Below are 15,926 nucleotides of genomic sequence, written 5' to 3'. Positions count from 1 at the left end.
GTCATATGAGAAGCATGAGGTATTTTTGTGAGTGCGACCACGGTCAGAGATGTAATTCCACTTGGCTCTTGACTGTCTCCCTTTTGAATGCGCTGAAATGCAGAGAAGTTGCCAAACAAAACAGTAATGAACATGGCTGTGATTAGTTTCATGACACAGCCGCTGAGAGAAAGCGCGTAGGCTAAAGCGAAGAAAAAAAAATGATGTATGCATGTTTAAATCAAATTTCCTGTTTCATCGCTGAGAACTTGCTCTTATTATGGAATTAATTTGCATATCTTGAGGTACTTAAGCATAAGGTGACAAGGAAAGGTAAGTGTGAGCATGAATCATTCCCATAACTAAATGAAAACCCTGTAGGGTTTAAAGATAATGAAAAATTCCCCATTTATCACATACGTTTTCCTGTATTTGGCTGTATATATTCATAGTCGGATCTCCTTAATGCGTATGATTTGTACCAGTTAGTTCAGGCAATATTCCATCCAAGCCATCTGATATATTTATGTGTGACCCACATCCCACATACAGTCACAACTCAAATGTCATCCTATTCTGTCCTAAATGTCAGTGCAAATGAAAGCCCTCCCAAAAGTGGAGCTTTGAGAAAGAAGACTGTCACTTGGCTGCTGTGTGTGACCCACGCCGGTTTAATCTTCATGCTCTGCACCCACTGTGAAGACATCTTGTGCATGCAGTCATTGTACACCCACAAGGATATCTTTGCCATGGGTATCAAGGTAGAGAAATTAAACAAAATGCCAGAATCGTCAGTGGAGCTGAGTGATGGAAATTATTTCATGACCTTGTAGTAGAAGGGGAATGGGAATAAACACTTCATCTTCAATATGTAACACATAAAAGACAATTTAAAGTAATGTAAAGTATTATTTTTAAATTCATACATGTGGTTTACCAGAGCAGTTTAGTCATTTATTTATTTGTTTGTTCTTTGATACTCTGTTTAACCTTTTGTAAAGGTTGTTCATAAAGTACACGGCAGTGGAAAAACACCACCTGCTCCTCTGGTGCTGCACTCAGATGGCATACCATCAATAATGTCTGAAGCAATAAAAAAATGGCCTGGATACCAAATGTTGCAGCAAATTATGTTACAGGTTGTCTTCCATTTATTAGTTTAGAAGCACATAAAAACTTTTGCACCACCTCATTTCTTAAAATACTGTAGTACTGCAGCCAAAAACTCTGGACCCTCTCCATGTCTTGAACAGAAGGAGCCACAAGCAAGTCTGCTAGATATGCGCCACTCAGTTAAAGCACAATGGTTTCACTGGCTGTCATCAGATTAGAGAGACCTTAATCTGACTCGGTCGTGACAGTTGCTGCCGCAGTAGATTTACCTGTAGATAAACCACTTCTAATTGACAGGACAATGGACAGATTTTGTGCACCTTTGTCTTGTTTCTCAGTGTAATGCAGTGAGGCTCATCTTAGTGGTAAGATAAAGAACATACCTAAACCTCTTATTTCCTCCTGTTGCGGTATCAAACTTTTCAGCTTCCATGCATCTACATATAGACAATTCATTTTTATTTATTAACAGCAAGCCCCCTTTTTCTCCTCTGATCATGCAACTGAAGCATGATCTTTCAACCCAGTATACCTAGAGATTACATCCATATTAGACAAGCAAAGTGTTTTATCTTCCTAACCCTAATCATACCTTAACCATAATTTATCTTATCATCTCTTATCATCATCTTTATCATCTCTTTCCCTATAATTCCAAATGTCTTTCTAGTATCAATTTCCACTTTGTGTTAGTATCTCGCCACTGTGGCTCAGCAAGACAATGCCATGCTAAAAAGACTGGAACTGTGGAAGATAACCATTTCATTTGCCTAAACCAAGCATCAACTATCACAGCTTGAGGCTGAAGCCAATACAGAAGTACCTTAATGCTACTTACGGCTGTTAGATGCTGGCTCCAAAAAATCCAAGCCTCCAGTAGACCCCAATTCAAAATGCATCAACTCTTCTCTCTAGAAATAAGTCTTTTTTTTTGGTGAGTCATTATGGTCCCAATTACTAAATTTGGGTCCTCTAATAAGTGTGATGGTCATTTTGGAAATTATTGCTCCGTTAATAAGATTTGAAGACTTATACAAGGCTTTGATGTCTGCCGTGTGGGCACTGATTGACAGGCATGATTGACAGTTCACTCACCTGCTGCACTCCCCGGCTCTGGGAAAGCCAGTGGGTGATGTCACACGTCGCTACATCCATCTTTATATAGTCTGTTTTCTAAACTGGACAGCTGAAGCCTCATGTGAGCTTCAGATGAACTTCACAGTACATTTTTACACTGAACGAGGACTGTGGATTTTGTCCTCCATCACTTACAATGAAATTCCTTTCGGAAGAGATTTCTTTGCAGCCAGTATGTAGAGCAGGAACAATTATAGCAACCAATGAACCTTTCAATGCACATATGGCCATGTCAGTATTGTTTGAGGTGAAGGAAAAAAAAAAAGTGAACTCATCTTTTAACCAAAACCATGTTGTTAGCCAAAACCCAACAACAAGTGGGACACAGGGCAGACAGACCAGTCACTGATGTCTAAGTCTTGTGCTTTCTATGCTCAACTATCTGCTCCAACTTCCCTCCCTACAACGTCTTTTATTCAAAAGGTCAATTTTGGATGGAGTGTCTTTAATGTGAGAATATGAGAGCTGCATTAAGACTTTAGCATTGGAAAATACATGTGATATGTTATGTTTATGTGTGTGTCTGGGTGGGAGGGTCAGATTGGTTCAGAGGTTGGAGTGTTAGGTGTTTGCTGGACCTGACCTCCACCAGGATTCATGACATGCTGAACCCCTGACCTCGTGGGTCGCAGGCCAGACTTCTCCTTTCTTGCGATGAGCTGTTAACTGACCTCAGGGGCAGTCAGTCAGGCTAGAAGAGTGTGTTTCTGTGTGTGTGTTTCTGTGTGTGTGTGTGTGTGTGTGTGTGTTTGAATCTCAGTTCCCTGTGATCTGATTCACCCTGACAAGGAAACAGGGCCGAACAATAAAAATGTCTATTTTCTCTCTCTCTCTCTTTCACTCCCTCTCTCTGCATGCCTCTGGCGAAATGGGGGAGGTGATTAAACAGAATAAACCCACTGGAAGAATGACATTCCCAAAGAGTAATTTTTGGAACCTAAATCCCCTTTTTGATTTTATACTCACACACTATATCAGGAACAGTTTGGTGCCATTTGGGATGCTGCAGAAGACAATTTACAAGATCCAATTTAGCTCTTTATTTTCTCCAAAAAAAACCCAAAACAAAACACAGAGACAGAGTTTTTTTTCATTCTGTCTCTTTTAGCCCCCAGTTGTGTCTCTTGTGTGTTATCATTACATTTGAGTCACACAGTTAATGATCAGTTTTTTTTTAAATCTAAATCCCCAACAATCTTTGAAAAACTAAGAGGGTTTAATGTTTAAAACTGCGTAGCATTGTTCTGAAGGTATTTCCAGAATCCTCAAAGACTCGTCTAACAATCCTGACATAAAGAATTTCCATCCGCTGTACGATTTTTCACCCATTGCGACTTGATTTCTAGGTAGCCAGGTATGACACGATAAAATATAAACATAAACAGCTTTTTTGTGTATGAAATGGAGAGCAATGTTAACAGATATAAATGATAATTAAATTTTTAATACCGTTTCATGACTAGCAGGGGCATTCATCATATCTGTTGCAATTTAGGAAAGGGGTTTAACTTTTTTTTTTTTTTTTTGTGCTGCTACAAAGAACGTCAGGAAATTACCTTGTAGAGAATCTATTTCTTAGCTCTGTGACTCAAATGTAATGTCTCTTTTTATTTAATTTGTTAAATTCTATTTTACTTATTTATTGTCATCTCTTCCTGTCTTAAAATTCAATTATCTCCTTCTCTCCTGTTTTTCCGTTCCCTAATCCCTGTTCTCAGATCTCTTCGTTTTTCTTCCTGACTGGATGTTTGGAGAGACTCCCTAAGCCGTAAACCCGGCAGCACAGTGAATTGTGAATCCAAACAGCCGGAGCAGCGGCAGATAGGCAGTGACTGAGAAAAGGGAGGGAGGGATTGTGGGTGGGTAGTGAGAGATAAAGAGTGAGGGAGGGAGAGAGAGAGAGAAAGAGATGAAAAGCATGCTAAGCGAGAGAGAGGTGCTCATACTGAAGGAGGCAGAGGCAACAGCTACAGCAACAGCACGCTCCTTCCCCATCCTCCCTCTCCTCTCTCATAATCCCAGCTCCACGCCGGGGGAGATGGAGGGAGCCCTGACCTGCTGAGGAACACTGTCTCAAGGAGAGGAAAATCTCACTCGAGCCCCCTCCCCCCCTTCCCCCTCCCCTCCTGTGAATGCCTGGATCATTTTTTGGGGACAATAACCAACCAGGAGTGAAAGGAGGTGTGTACACACGAGCCTGCCGAAGGGGGGGAGGGAGGAGAGGTGGAAGAGGGGGGTGAGTGGCAGGTTTGGTACAGCTGCTGATGCCAGGGTCTGAGTGTGAGACAGAAAGAGACTGAAGGAGACCTGAGGAGCGCAGGGGCGGCACGTGTGGAGCAGTGTCGGCAAGTTGTGGACCAAGAGAGACGGAGGAAGGAAAATACATTCACATACGCACACAGCTGGACAGATGAGGAGGCATCAGGGACCACAGTTCAGTCCTGGGTATGTTTATACTACATGCACACACACACACACACACACACACACACACACACACACAGAAGCATGAACATTTTATCCTCAATTGTTTCTGCGTTTTTACCAAAGGAGCATTGAATCACAAGAAACGCAACAGTGTGTGTTTGCAGATCTTCAGGGTTGACGACTACCCACCCTGACAAGTCTCCCTACTTGCCCTCAGATATTTGCAGCAAAAGAAGGAGGACGAGGATGAAAGATTATGTGTGTGTGTGTGTGTATGTGTGTGTCTGCCTGGTTATGCTGTCTTACCATCTACATCTTGTTATAACATTATTGTACACCACTGGAGGCATTTCATAATGGGTTTCGTAAGCTGTCAGAGTGATGCATGTAAGTAAACCTCCACTGGTGGAATGTTGTCATGTTTCACGCAGCCGGACAAATTAAACAATCACATCACCTTTGTTTTTGTGGCTGTAACGTTGCTCATTACATCAACTTTTTACATGAGTTATTTGCTCATAAATTATGCACAATAAAAAAAAAATCTGAAAAGATAACTTGGCCGCTGAGAGAAGCTGAAGGCAGGACTTGTTTGTGTGCTCTGCTCTGAGACATGTATAGCTCTGCTTACCCATGCACCCTACACTGCAGGATGCCATGTGTGGTAACATGACATGTGTGGCCATGTGTTGTGTCACGTTGTGGCAGAGTGCATATGCCTCAAGACAGCAGGTTTGCATGAGGTGTAGTGCGCTCTTTCTCTCCATCAAACCACCTCTCCCTCTTTCTCTTTCTCCACCATCTTCCGTCTTTCTGTTTCCAATTACAGGCTGTCACTTCTCTCCCTTTCCTCCTGATCCTATCTGCGGTTTCATTCTCTTGCTAAGCAATTACCTTTACCTGACTCTGCCTCTCCAGACAGCATGACCCGCTAGTTCCCTGTCTGCCTTTCCAACAATCACAGTGAAGGGTGGGCGGTGATTTCATGGCGATTTTCTAATGGTTGCCTGAACCTGAGCAAAAAGTGACCTCGGCGAAGCCTGGACAGAGCAGCCACGCTGCTCTGCTTTCTAGATGCAGAGCAGATAAGTAAATATGAAATAACTGTGGCAGATTTTCAGTGCATTGAGGAGGAATTGTGCCCCTAATCGTGCAATCAGCTCATTATTTCCTGTTCCTCATTAACTTGTTTGGGCTTCTAACTTTATCGCTGTTCGCAGTCAAGTTCTAAGTCAAAACAAAACAACTAAAAAAACCTCACCCAGACAGAGCTGGCAGGCAGATTGCTCCCAGCATATGGGCAAACTTGCTGTTGGCGTCTGGAAGAGGAGAGATCTGCCAGAGAGCTGAACCCCCCCACTCTTCTCCCATGTCTTCTTGTCCTTCTCTGTTGCTTTTTCCCTATCTACTCTCCTTAAGCCTCATTTGTAATCATCCCACCCTACAGCCTCTTCACCGCAACAGTTCAACTCCTACAGAAACATAAAAACAGGCACACACTCCCACCACCCGTACAACCCTTTTAGCAGAGCTGTGTGACAGCTACCTGAAGCATAGCATCACTGTCCTCTCTGCTGCCAAGGCTGTAAAATAGTGTAAAAAAACACAAGGATGGAGTCTGAGACTGGAAATAAGCCACTGTAGGATCATAGAGTAGAAGCGTAAGAGGAAGAAGACAGATGAACAGAGAGAGGAAGATGGAAATAGCAAGACATAATTAAGTAAAAGAAGATAGTGGCGATAATGGAAGAAGGTGAAGAGTCAGATGGGCAGACAGAAAGAGTTTGAAAGGAGGTGGAAAAAATAGAAGAATGTGGGTGAAAATGTTTGGCCTCGGTGTTGACAGGTGCTGATTGCTGATGTCTTTTTCCTGTGAGTGGACACAGCAGCAAAGTGATAGTTTGCAGCCACCCCTGGGGAGAGAAGGTGAAGAAAGAGACAGACAGCGGCAGAGACACTCATTTCCACTGGAGGCAGAGGGTGTTTTATTTACTTATGACAAACCTTCTGCTGCATCTTCTTAAAGTTTATCACAAGTTAGGTCTTATATTCATGATAACATTGAACTCTGAAGACCTGTCCCTGAGTTCATAAACAATCCTCGTAGAGCCTGAGATACACAACATTTGATGAACATGGACATATATTTAAAGCTGCTCCAATCAATATTTTTACATCAACAATGGATCAAATGATTACGTGTAATGATAAAGGTGTTGCTTGTTGTGAAAATCCCATAGAGAATTATCACCTGAATCTGCACTTCCCCACACCTCTACTGAGCATTTTAACGCCTTTCAGCTTGCTTCATTGTTCTGGTTTTGCAGCCGCTAATATAGTGTTTTGGTTGACTCACTGCTTTCATCAAACTTGTTTCCAGATGCAGGTATCTGTTCAGGCAGACAAAGTTAGGGACCAGCTAATGAACATAGTGGAGCATTTAGCAGTTTTAAGAGTCAGATTGTTTTCTCAGGGGTTGGTGGAGTCCAAAACAGAGCTAAAAGGAGAGCGAATAATGGTCTTATATTCATCAGGTGGACAGAAACATGACTTTAAATAAGTGGTAATGGTTCTCAGTGTCTGCTGGATTATGTCAATAGACAACATTCACCACAACAAGATAATAAAGATGATGTAAATGTTGTTTTTACAGCTTGTTGCAAGTGGCCAAAAATCAGTTAATGCTGGTTTAAATAAACATTCAAAATTCACATAAATGCTGATACAGTGGACATGAATTATGGGATGTTGGCTCCATTAGATCAAAGTTGAACCAGGAAGTCAGTCTATAAACTGTGATGGATGATTACAATTGACAGTTTGCCATTGATTTTTGCCTCCAAATAAGTTTGGCTGACCTGTGAGTTCTCTATGATCATCTGCTTGTGATTCTTAAAAGATGGTGCCCCCTGTGGCAGACATCTTTGCAGGCGGCACTCTTGAATGCCAAGTTTTTGTTTGTATTTTTATTTATTTAGTTTTTAGTACCCTCCATAAATGTCACACACTGCTGGCTTATGACAAGCAGGCACTGTTGGACATCACTAGGCTGCAGCACGACACAGTATTCACTGGTCTTATACCTCTGGACCTGGACTACATTGTTCACTCCACACCAAGCCACTAAGCTGATGTGCCAGATGGTTTGTTACACAGAACCATCTGACTTTACTTCATGATGTCATCAGGAAACCGCATACCCTGCTGTTTTTATCGTCGCGGGAAACTTCAACTACTGCAATCTACAGGCTGTGCTACCAAAATATTACCAGCATGTGAATATCTCCACAAGAGACAAGAATACGCTCGATCATGTATGCAACAACATCCCAGATACTGAGAGCATTATGCAGCATCACACAAGAGGATTCTTCTATAAACATAGAGGAGTATGCTGAATTTGTTACTGGTTACATCAGTACCTGCATTGACACTATAGTACCCACCATACAGATAAGAAAATATCCAAACCAGAAGCCCTGGTTGAACAGTCAAGAACGACATATGCTGCATGCTCGCTCTCTTGCATTTAGATCAGACAGGGAGGTGCAATACAAAACAGCGAATTCCAGACTGCGGAAAACAAAGAGGCAAAACAGCAATCCAAACAGAAGCTGGAAAACTACTACTCTACTGCTGATGCCAGGTGCATGTTGCAAGGTCTACAACAGATCACAGACTGTAATGACACCACCGTGGAAATAACCAACACCACCAGCTCCCTGTCTGAACAGCTTACTAAATTCTATTCCTGCTTCGAGACCTCCAACAGTTCAACACATACCCCTTTTTGACCAAGGCAGTTTGAGGGCCAGTTTGGAGCTGGTGCCTAATCTCAAAACAGTTCTTCACATTTTGACAGCGAAAGACATGTACGATAGAACTGGCTGATGTTTTTACCACCATCTTTAACCTGTCCCTTGCACAAGCCACAGTCCCGACGTACTTTAAAACCACCACCATCATCCTAGTCACCAAAAGGAGCCTAGTCACTTGTCTGAATGACTACAGGCCAGTTGCACTCACTTCAATCATATTGAAGTGCTTTGAGAGAGTGGTTCTGGCCCACATCCAAAGTAATACACCTGAGTCACTGGACCCCCTGCAATATGTGTACCACCCCAACGGATTCACTGAGAACACTATCTCTTCAGCTCTGCAAACAGCCCTCTCCCACCTGGAAAACAAAGATGCTTAAATCAGAATGCTCTTCATCGATTGCAGATCAGTCTTTAATACAGTCCTCCCCAACAAACTCACAAATAAACTGTACAACCTTGGCCTGAACCCCACACTCCGTGACTGGCTGTTAGATTTCCTCACTGGCAGACTGCAGTCTGTCATAATTGGAAATCTAACTTCAAACAATGTGATGATGAACACTGGCACCCCACAAGGATGTGTCCTCAGCCCCATGCTCTACACACTATTCACCTACAACTCCGCCGTCTCACACAAGGGCAACACCATCCTGAAATTTGCTTGCAACACCACAGTCATTGGTCTGATCACTGGGGGTGATGAAATGGCATACAGGAGAAAGGTGGCGAGTCTGGTGACATGGTGTGACAACGACAACCTCTCTCTCAACACAGATAAGACCAAGGAGATGATAGTGGACATAAGGAGGGAGAGGAGACCTCATCAATCGTTGACAATCCATGAATCTGGTGGAGAGCGTCAGCAGCTTTAAATACCTGGGTGACTACATCGGTGATGACCTCACCTGGACATGTAACATCACCCAGCTGGTCAAGAAAGCACAACAGTGGCTGTACTTTCTAAGGAGACTGAGGAAATTCGGCATGTCATCAAGGATTCTCAGCAGTTTCTGGGCAGCTGTGAACAGCTTTTATCCTCATGCAATCAGACTGATCAACAGACCAGCCCCCACCCTAACCTCACCATACAGTAAACTTCACTCCCGCCCCCCCTCCCAGTGTTATCATAACCAGTAGGAATGATGGCCAGAGCTATAAAAATAAGACCCTGGTTTTATGACACCAAAATTCCCTTTGAGGCTTAAAACCCTCTGTGGAGTGAAGAGTTCATGAGACACAGAAGGTTAAGGCTTCAGGGAGAAAGATTGGAGCGTGATGTTTCTGCTAGAAGAGGTGTGTGGAAGGAGAAAAGGAGCTATGATGGGCTGCGTAGTGAGAGGATTTGATTGGGAAGGTGACCGAGGGGATGTGGGCGTGTTGAAGGAGCTTTTGATCTCAATGTGTGTGTGTGTGTGTGTGTGTGTGTGTGTGTGTGTGTGTGTGTGTGATGTGTGTGTGTGTGTGTGTGTGTGTGTGTGTGTGTGTGTGTGTGTGTGTCTGTGTGTGTGTGTGAAGAAGAGGATGATGGTTGACCTTGAGAAATGCACCAAGGATCTAGCTGCTACTAGATTGCTGGATGGTGATGGTGAACAGACAAGGGCAAAGACACACACATGCAACGCCTACAGCTTCTTACACACACACACACACACACACACACACACACACACACACACACACACACACACACACACACAATAAAACACCAGTCTTTATTAAACTGTGGAATTACAGTACACAGCCTTGTGGTTGCATCAGAGGTCACTCACAAAAACTGAATTTAATGGTCTTGCTTCTAGTATCACTCAGCCCAACAGCATGAGTGTGTGAGTGTGTATGTGTGTGTTCACAGAGGTTATTAAGCTTTTAAGGTGCTGGCCGCTGGTGTTGTCGCACGTGTATGGGGTAAAATAAAGGGCATGATCCCAGTCAATAACGAACAAGCAAGCCTGTATTTGATGCCATGAAATAAGTAGCAGGTTAGAAGTACAACTCCTCTGCAGTCTCAGCCTCCTTCACCGTGCTATTGCAACCTCCTGACCATCTTCCCCTCCTTCTCTTCCCCTTGCTGTTTCTCTCTTTTTCTTTCCCTTCCCTCACAATAAATTATTCTCTCTCACACTTTCCCTGTTTTCCTCATTCTGCCCTTTCACGTTCCATTTTATGTACTTTAATTTACTTTCCTGTCTGCCTTTTCTCAGATGTGACCGTGGGCCTTTAGATTCTGTTGATCATTCAGTTTCTGTCTGTCTGTTTGTCTGTCTGCCTCCTTCACTTCCTTCCTCTCTTTCTTTCCTCCTTAGCCGCTTGCATCTGATAGGAAAGTTTTAAAGGTGACCTATTATTCTTTTCCTTATTTTCAGTCTATTGTTACAATGTCAGATGTTCATATTAAATGTGACCAAGGTGTCAGATAATGAGGTAAACATAGGTTCAGTAGATCAGTTAGTCAAAATAAAATAACTACTTTTCCTGTTGGAGGTGTGCTGGTCGTCTGCAGATCCTCATCAAACATCATCATCACTGTGGCTGTTTCTGCTTGTATGATTCCTCCCTGCATTACTTCTAACTGATCTGCTGAACAAAGAGCTCCAAATATCTCCATGTTATTGTTTCGACTGGTTTTTAGAGCCACTAACAAAACTCTGCTAATTTGTTGAGGAAAATGTTTATTTTGCTCTAAAAGCTTTTATATGAAGCAGTAAAGCAGGAAATGTTGAGTTTGTGTCAGCAGTAACTCAACACAACTGTGATAAAGCAGGCTTCTGGAAAGCTGGCCAATCAGAACAGAGTGGGCTCATCGGTAAGGGGGCCTTAAAGAGACAGGAGCTAAGACTGCCTGTTAAAAGACAGAGGCTGTACTGAGGGCCTGCATAAAGGGCCAGTATAACATAAATAAGGAGTTTTTCGAACTCTGAATCATGCAAAGCTACTTTAGTGGAGTCCCAGAATAAAAATATAGAGCTGGAAATGAGTATAATAAGTCCCCTTTAAGGTCACCTGATATCTCTCACCTAACACTCATAATGAATAAGTATTTAGCTTTGCTTCATTATTCAGTCAGACATAACCATTTCTAGAGTTCAATTTCTAAATGCTCATATTTAGTTTACTGATGATTAAATATTTCTTTTAAATTACAAAAATCTTACCTGACGAGAGATACAGTCCTTGAAGGTTTGTCCATCCCAGTTCTTGTTAAATATTTCAACACCACTGTGGTCAGAATGACTGCTCAGCCAGATATAGATTGATTGAAAAAGGTCTCATGGTTCACAGCTCATGGGGTGTCTGTGTCAAAAGCAGTTTACAGTGGAGAGAGTTGGATACATACTTTGGCTCTGTCTCATTCAGAAGGCAGCTTCTTACCTCTTTGACACCTCACTTTGAGCCTTCTTAACAAGATTTCTCTTTCAACCACAGAAAGCAGAAAAATAAACCATTGGAGGCAAAGAGCCTTTTACCACAACATCACATAACTGCTGTTAATGTTACACTCTGCCAACAGCCATTATTATCAGACTGCTTTCACAAAACAGAGTAAAAAGGTCATGCAAATATACTGGCTTAGTGTCTACAATGAAGAATACATCGTTTTGTTCTTACAATGGACACATCTGTGCAGTTTATTGACCTTCAAGCTAAGCCTTGAACAGGCACTGCACTGTTATGCTAGCAAGACTAGGATTCTCTGTCCAATCAGTAAATGTAGTTTCACTGGTATTAAAGTAATGACTCCTACTGACAGTTTTACTCATAAAATAAATTGACAATGTGAGATGCATGCTGTTTTTGGAACACTAAGGACGTATCGTGCAGACCTCTGTCTCATAGTAGTTTACTGGTGCTTTGACAATTCGGTGTATTTTTTGGTGAATTTCCCCAGACCTCCATGAGCTTAAAGCAGCTATAATCAGTATTTTTTTTTTATAATGACAATATATCAAATGACAGTGTGTACTGTTAGGGGCGTCGCTCATAATGATGACTCTACAGAGAATTATCACCAACTCTGCAGCTCCCCTCAGCTTTTTGGAGCTTTATATCCAGTTTCAGCTCATTGTTTACTGTCCAGCTGCAACTTCACTGTTTAGTTCACTCTCACTGTTCTCATAGCATAGTTTTTGGCTGCAGCATGTAGCTGTTTTCAGCTAAAAAAATCCACTGCACACTACCTGCTCAGCAACAAACAGCTAACAGACACAGTTAGTGACTAGGTGATGAACATTGTGGAGCATTTAGAGCTAGATATTTCCCTCAGGAGTTGCTAGAGATCAAAAACAGAGCTAAAAGAGAGTGAATATTGGATTACATTCAACAGGTGGGCAGAAACACAACTCCCAGTGAATGATAATGTTGCTCCATAGAAGCTGGATGAGAAAATAAGCAACTGTTTACTAACAAGTTCAACATATCAACTTGAAAGGTAATGACATGACAGTGTCATGCAACGTCTGGCTACACAAGGTAAAGCAACAATTTCTTTCCTTATTACAAAGTGCGATTTTCCTGCTCTGCCTTCACAACCATATGACCACATCAAGGTACCTTTAAAGGAAGATTTCTGTGAGCATGGAAGTTCATTTACTAGCTAGAGCCCTTTTTGTGTTGCAAAGTACATTTTCACTTAGGAATTAAAGAACATTTTTATTTCAATTTGATTTTTGGAATTATTATGGTTTATTAGATTATGATAATCATCAGCTGTTGAAGGAAAATGAAGGTAGAGTTTACATGAGTAAGCATGTGAAGAATGGGAAATCTGTGCAGTATTTGTTAGAAGTGAACGTAGATTAACTGAAATGGATGCAACATGCGACTTTGTGATTTGGACTGTTTCATGTGTAAGTCCAGAAGCGAAGCTCTGTTGCCAATGGCTACATTTGAAAGAAGTTTAAAAGTGACGCTTAGTTAAGTTTTCAATTGCATCTCACTGTCTTCATCATATTGGAAGTGAATTGCCTCCTTGCTTCTTCTCCAGTCATCCATTGACCTCTGGTCAATGACTTTGACTTTGTCCTGGTTGATGCTGTAACTGGTTTCGGTCTCATACACATTGTCTGATGTGGTCAAAAACTCTGTGGCTTCTGTGTTTATTATGCAAATGAGACTACTAAAACCTGAAAAAAATCTTACTTCCTGTTGGAAAATGTGACCTAAATTTGTAGCTTTTCTTGAGCTTGAGAGAGTGCCTTTTGCTTTGATTGGCCTTTGCCTTAATAGGTAGTAGTGTCTGCTGCATGAAAAACACCAACAGAAAAGGTGAGAGTGTGCTAATGATCTCTTCCTCTCGTCACCTGTTGCAATGAGAGTCCACCGACTGTGTGCGTGTGTGTTTGAGTGAGTGTGTGTGTGTATGTGGAAGACCTCTCATTACCTGCTCTGCTTGAATTAAGGTCTCATGTTTCTCAGACTCCATTAAATGTTGATGCGGGTCATGAGGTTTGTGGCTCTGCTCACCTATGCTTCCCGTCCCTCTGCAGATGTTAATGCAGGTCAATGAGATTACCCTATACGTGTGTGTGTGTGTGTGTGTGTGTGTGTGTGTGTGTGTGTGTGTGTGTTTGAGTGAAAGTGCACTCTTGCCCATATCTGCAATTGTTAATTGAATGTTAAAGCAGGTTAAATAGTATCACCTTACTGTTTTAATAATGCAACTCAATTAATGACCACACACACGATGCAGGAGCTCTACTTTCTTTACTCAACTTCTCCTCTTCTCTCTTTCCTTGTCTTCTGTGTGTGTGTGTGTGTGTGTGTGTGTGACAGAAGACTCTGTCAGTTATTTTGATGCTGCTGTGGTTCAGATTTATGTGATGAACTTCTGTAATTTGAAATGTGAATATACCGTAGTCTCAGAATTGCCATTTGAGTGACTGTCCTGACTCCTGATGTCCTGTAGTGTGTGCGTGTTCATGTGTGTGTGTTACCATCTAATGCCATCTGTAGAACAGACCTTTGGGGCAGGGGGGGCGTTATTCATTAACTCTAACCGCATGACTCCTAAGCAAGAGCACTATCGAAGTGTGAGTGTGTGTGTTGAGCATGCTCTTTACACACATAAGGTCAATCAGTCTCACTTGTACGCTTCACTTTTCGTCTCTCCCTCTCTCTTCTCTTTCTCTTCGTCGCTCGGTTTCACTCTTTCATGTGTGATTCTCAGTAGATGAACGGCTTTCTGATCCGTAAGGACTCTGTTAATGAATGCTGTATTGCTATTGATTTCTCCTCTGCTCCCTCAGTTTGTTCAGGCACAATACAAACCACGTTTTCCTGTGATGTCAAGAGGTGGGCTCAGCTGATAGCCATGATGGAGTGTTGTGCCCCGGTCCTGCAAATTGGATTTTAATGATTCAAGTATCATTTCTTGAACACTGCTCACTGCTCCCCGCACAAATTAAAATGTGATGCCCTAATGAAAGACTGAGAGAAAGGGTCAGTAAAGAAATGCTTGTTGTTCTAGTTGAAATACCTAAAATACAACAATGTGAAACTGTGTCTACTTTGCGTTGACAGAAGATTTTCAGTGTAAGTTTTCTTTCTGGTCTTGCAATTTCTTTACATTAAACATCCTCCACGCTGCTGTGGGAGTATTATGTTTGGGTGAATGTAGACCGACAGATTTTCTGTAATGTCCTTCAGCACTGACCCCCTATTCTGCACACACACACACACACACACATACATTTCGCTCTGAGGGAGCACAGATTCAGACATTATTTCTGCCTCACTGCTACACAAACAGGCTTGCAGAAGCCTAGGGACTGTTCACCATTGGTGTGCACATACAGAAACACACACACATTCATGCCGGCACACATGTGCATCACCCTCCCTGCAGGACTGGAGGCATGTGGAAGTCACTTGAGGATGCCAGCACATATGTGTCGCTTTGTCCTTTATATGTGTGACGTACAATAAAGAAGCCAATAGTTGAGTCAGCGGGTGAATGTATACAGTATCTGTTAAGGTTCTTGTAGCACTAAAGGTTAGCCGCCTCTTTAAAATGGAATCATTCTCTGCTTGGCTTCTCTTCTTGTTTATACAACAAAACTGTCTTGAATCATGTGCTCCATTGCGTGTTGGCCTCTGGTTCAGCACCAGTTTTAAATTGGTCAGAGACTTGTTGCCCTTTAGCCAGGCAGTCGGGGTATTTTTTCGCATTTGAAATCAAATTTTAAAGAAGAGGCGCTGCATCCACAGAGAACTTCCTGTTTCGCTTGAAAGGTAAAACAGACGTCAAGGAGGGCAGCAGCTGCGTTTGTGCATAAACAGACATAAAGAGAGTGAGTGAGGACGAACAGACAGAAGTTGTTCATTAGCTCATGCTCTTACATGACAGACTGTGTAGTGCCATTTGTCGCTTGACTCAGTGTGTTTCAGCAGCTTGTTTAAGTAACTGTCATCTGTTTAGAGAGGACAAAAGTACGGTGGTCCTGAGTGCTCAAT

At 42.2% G+C, this 15,926-nt stretch overlaps 2 protein-coding genes across 2 annotated transcripts in view; one reads left to right on the top strand and one right to left on the bottom strand.

Moving 5' to 3' along the window:
- Nucleotides 1-2,247, bottom strand: part of LOC122993380 — a 32,030-nt gene extending 29,783 nt beyond the window's left edge. The window contains exon 1 of the mRNA XM_044367512.1: nt 2,188-2,247. Within this exon, the coding sequence (XP_044223447.1) occupies nt 2,188-2,247 (60 nt within the window). The remainder of the gene's footprint in view (nt 1-2,187) is intronic.
- A 1,934-nt stretch (nt 2,248-4,181) lies between these two features.
- Nucleotides 4,182-15,926, top strand: part of LOC122993811 (leucine-rich repeat and immunoglobulin-like domain-containing nogo receptor-interacting protein 3) — a 40,052-nt gene continuing 28,307 nt past the window's right edge. The window contains exon 1 of the mRNA XM_044368266.1: nt 4,182-4,674. The gene's annotated coding sequence lies outside the window, so the exon portion shown is untranslated. The remainder of the gene's footprint in view (nt 4,675-15,926) is intronic.

This window comes from Thunnus albacares, chromosome 12, assembly GCF_914725855.1.
Source record: "Thunnus albacares chromosome 12, fThuAlb1.1, whole genome shotgun sequence".
NCBI classification, from domain to species: domain Eukaryota; kingdom Metazoa; phylum Chordata; class Actinopteri; order Scombriformes; family Scombridae; genus Thunnus; species Thunnus albacares.
The sequence above is the reverse complement of the archived record's forward strand: the minus strand, read 5'-3'. Positions and strand labels throughout refer to the sequence as shown.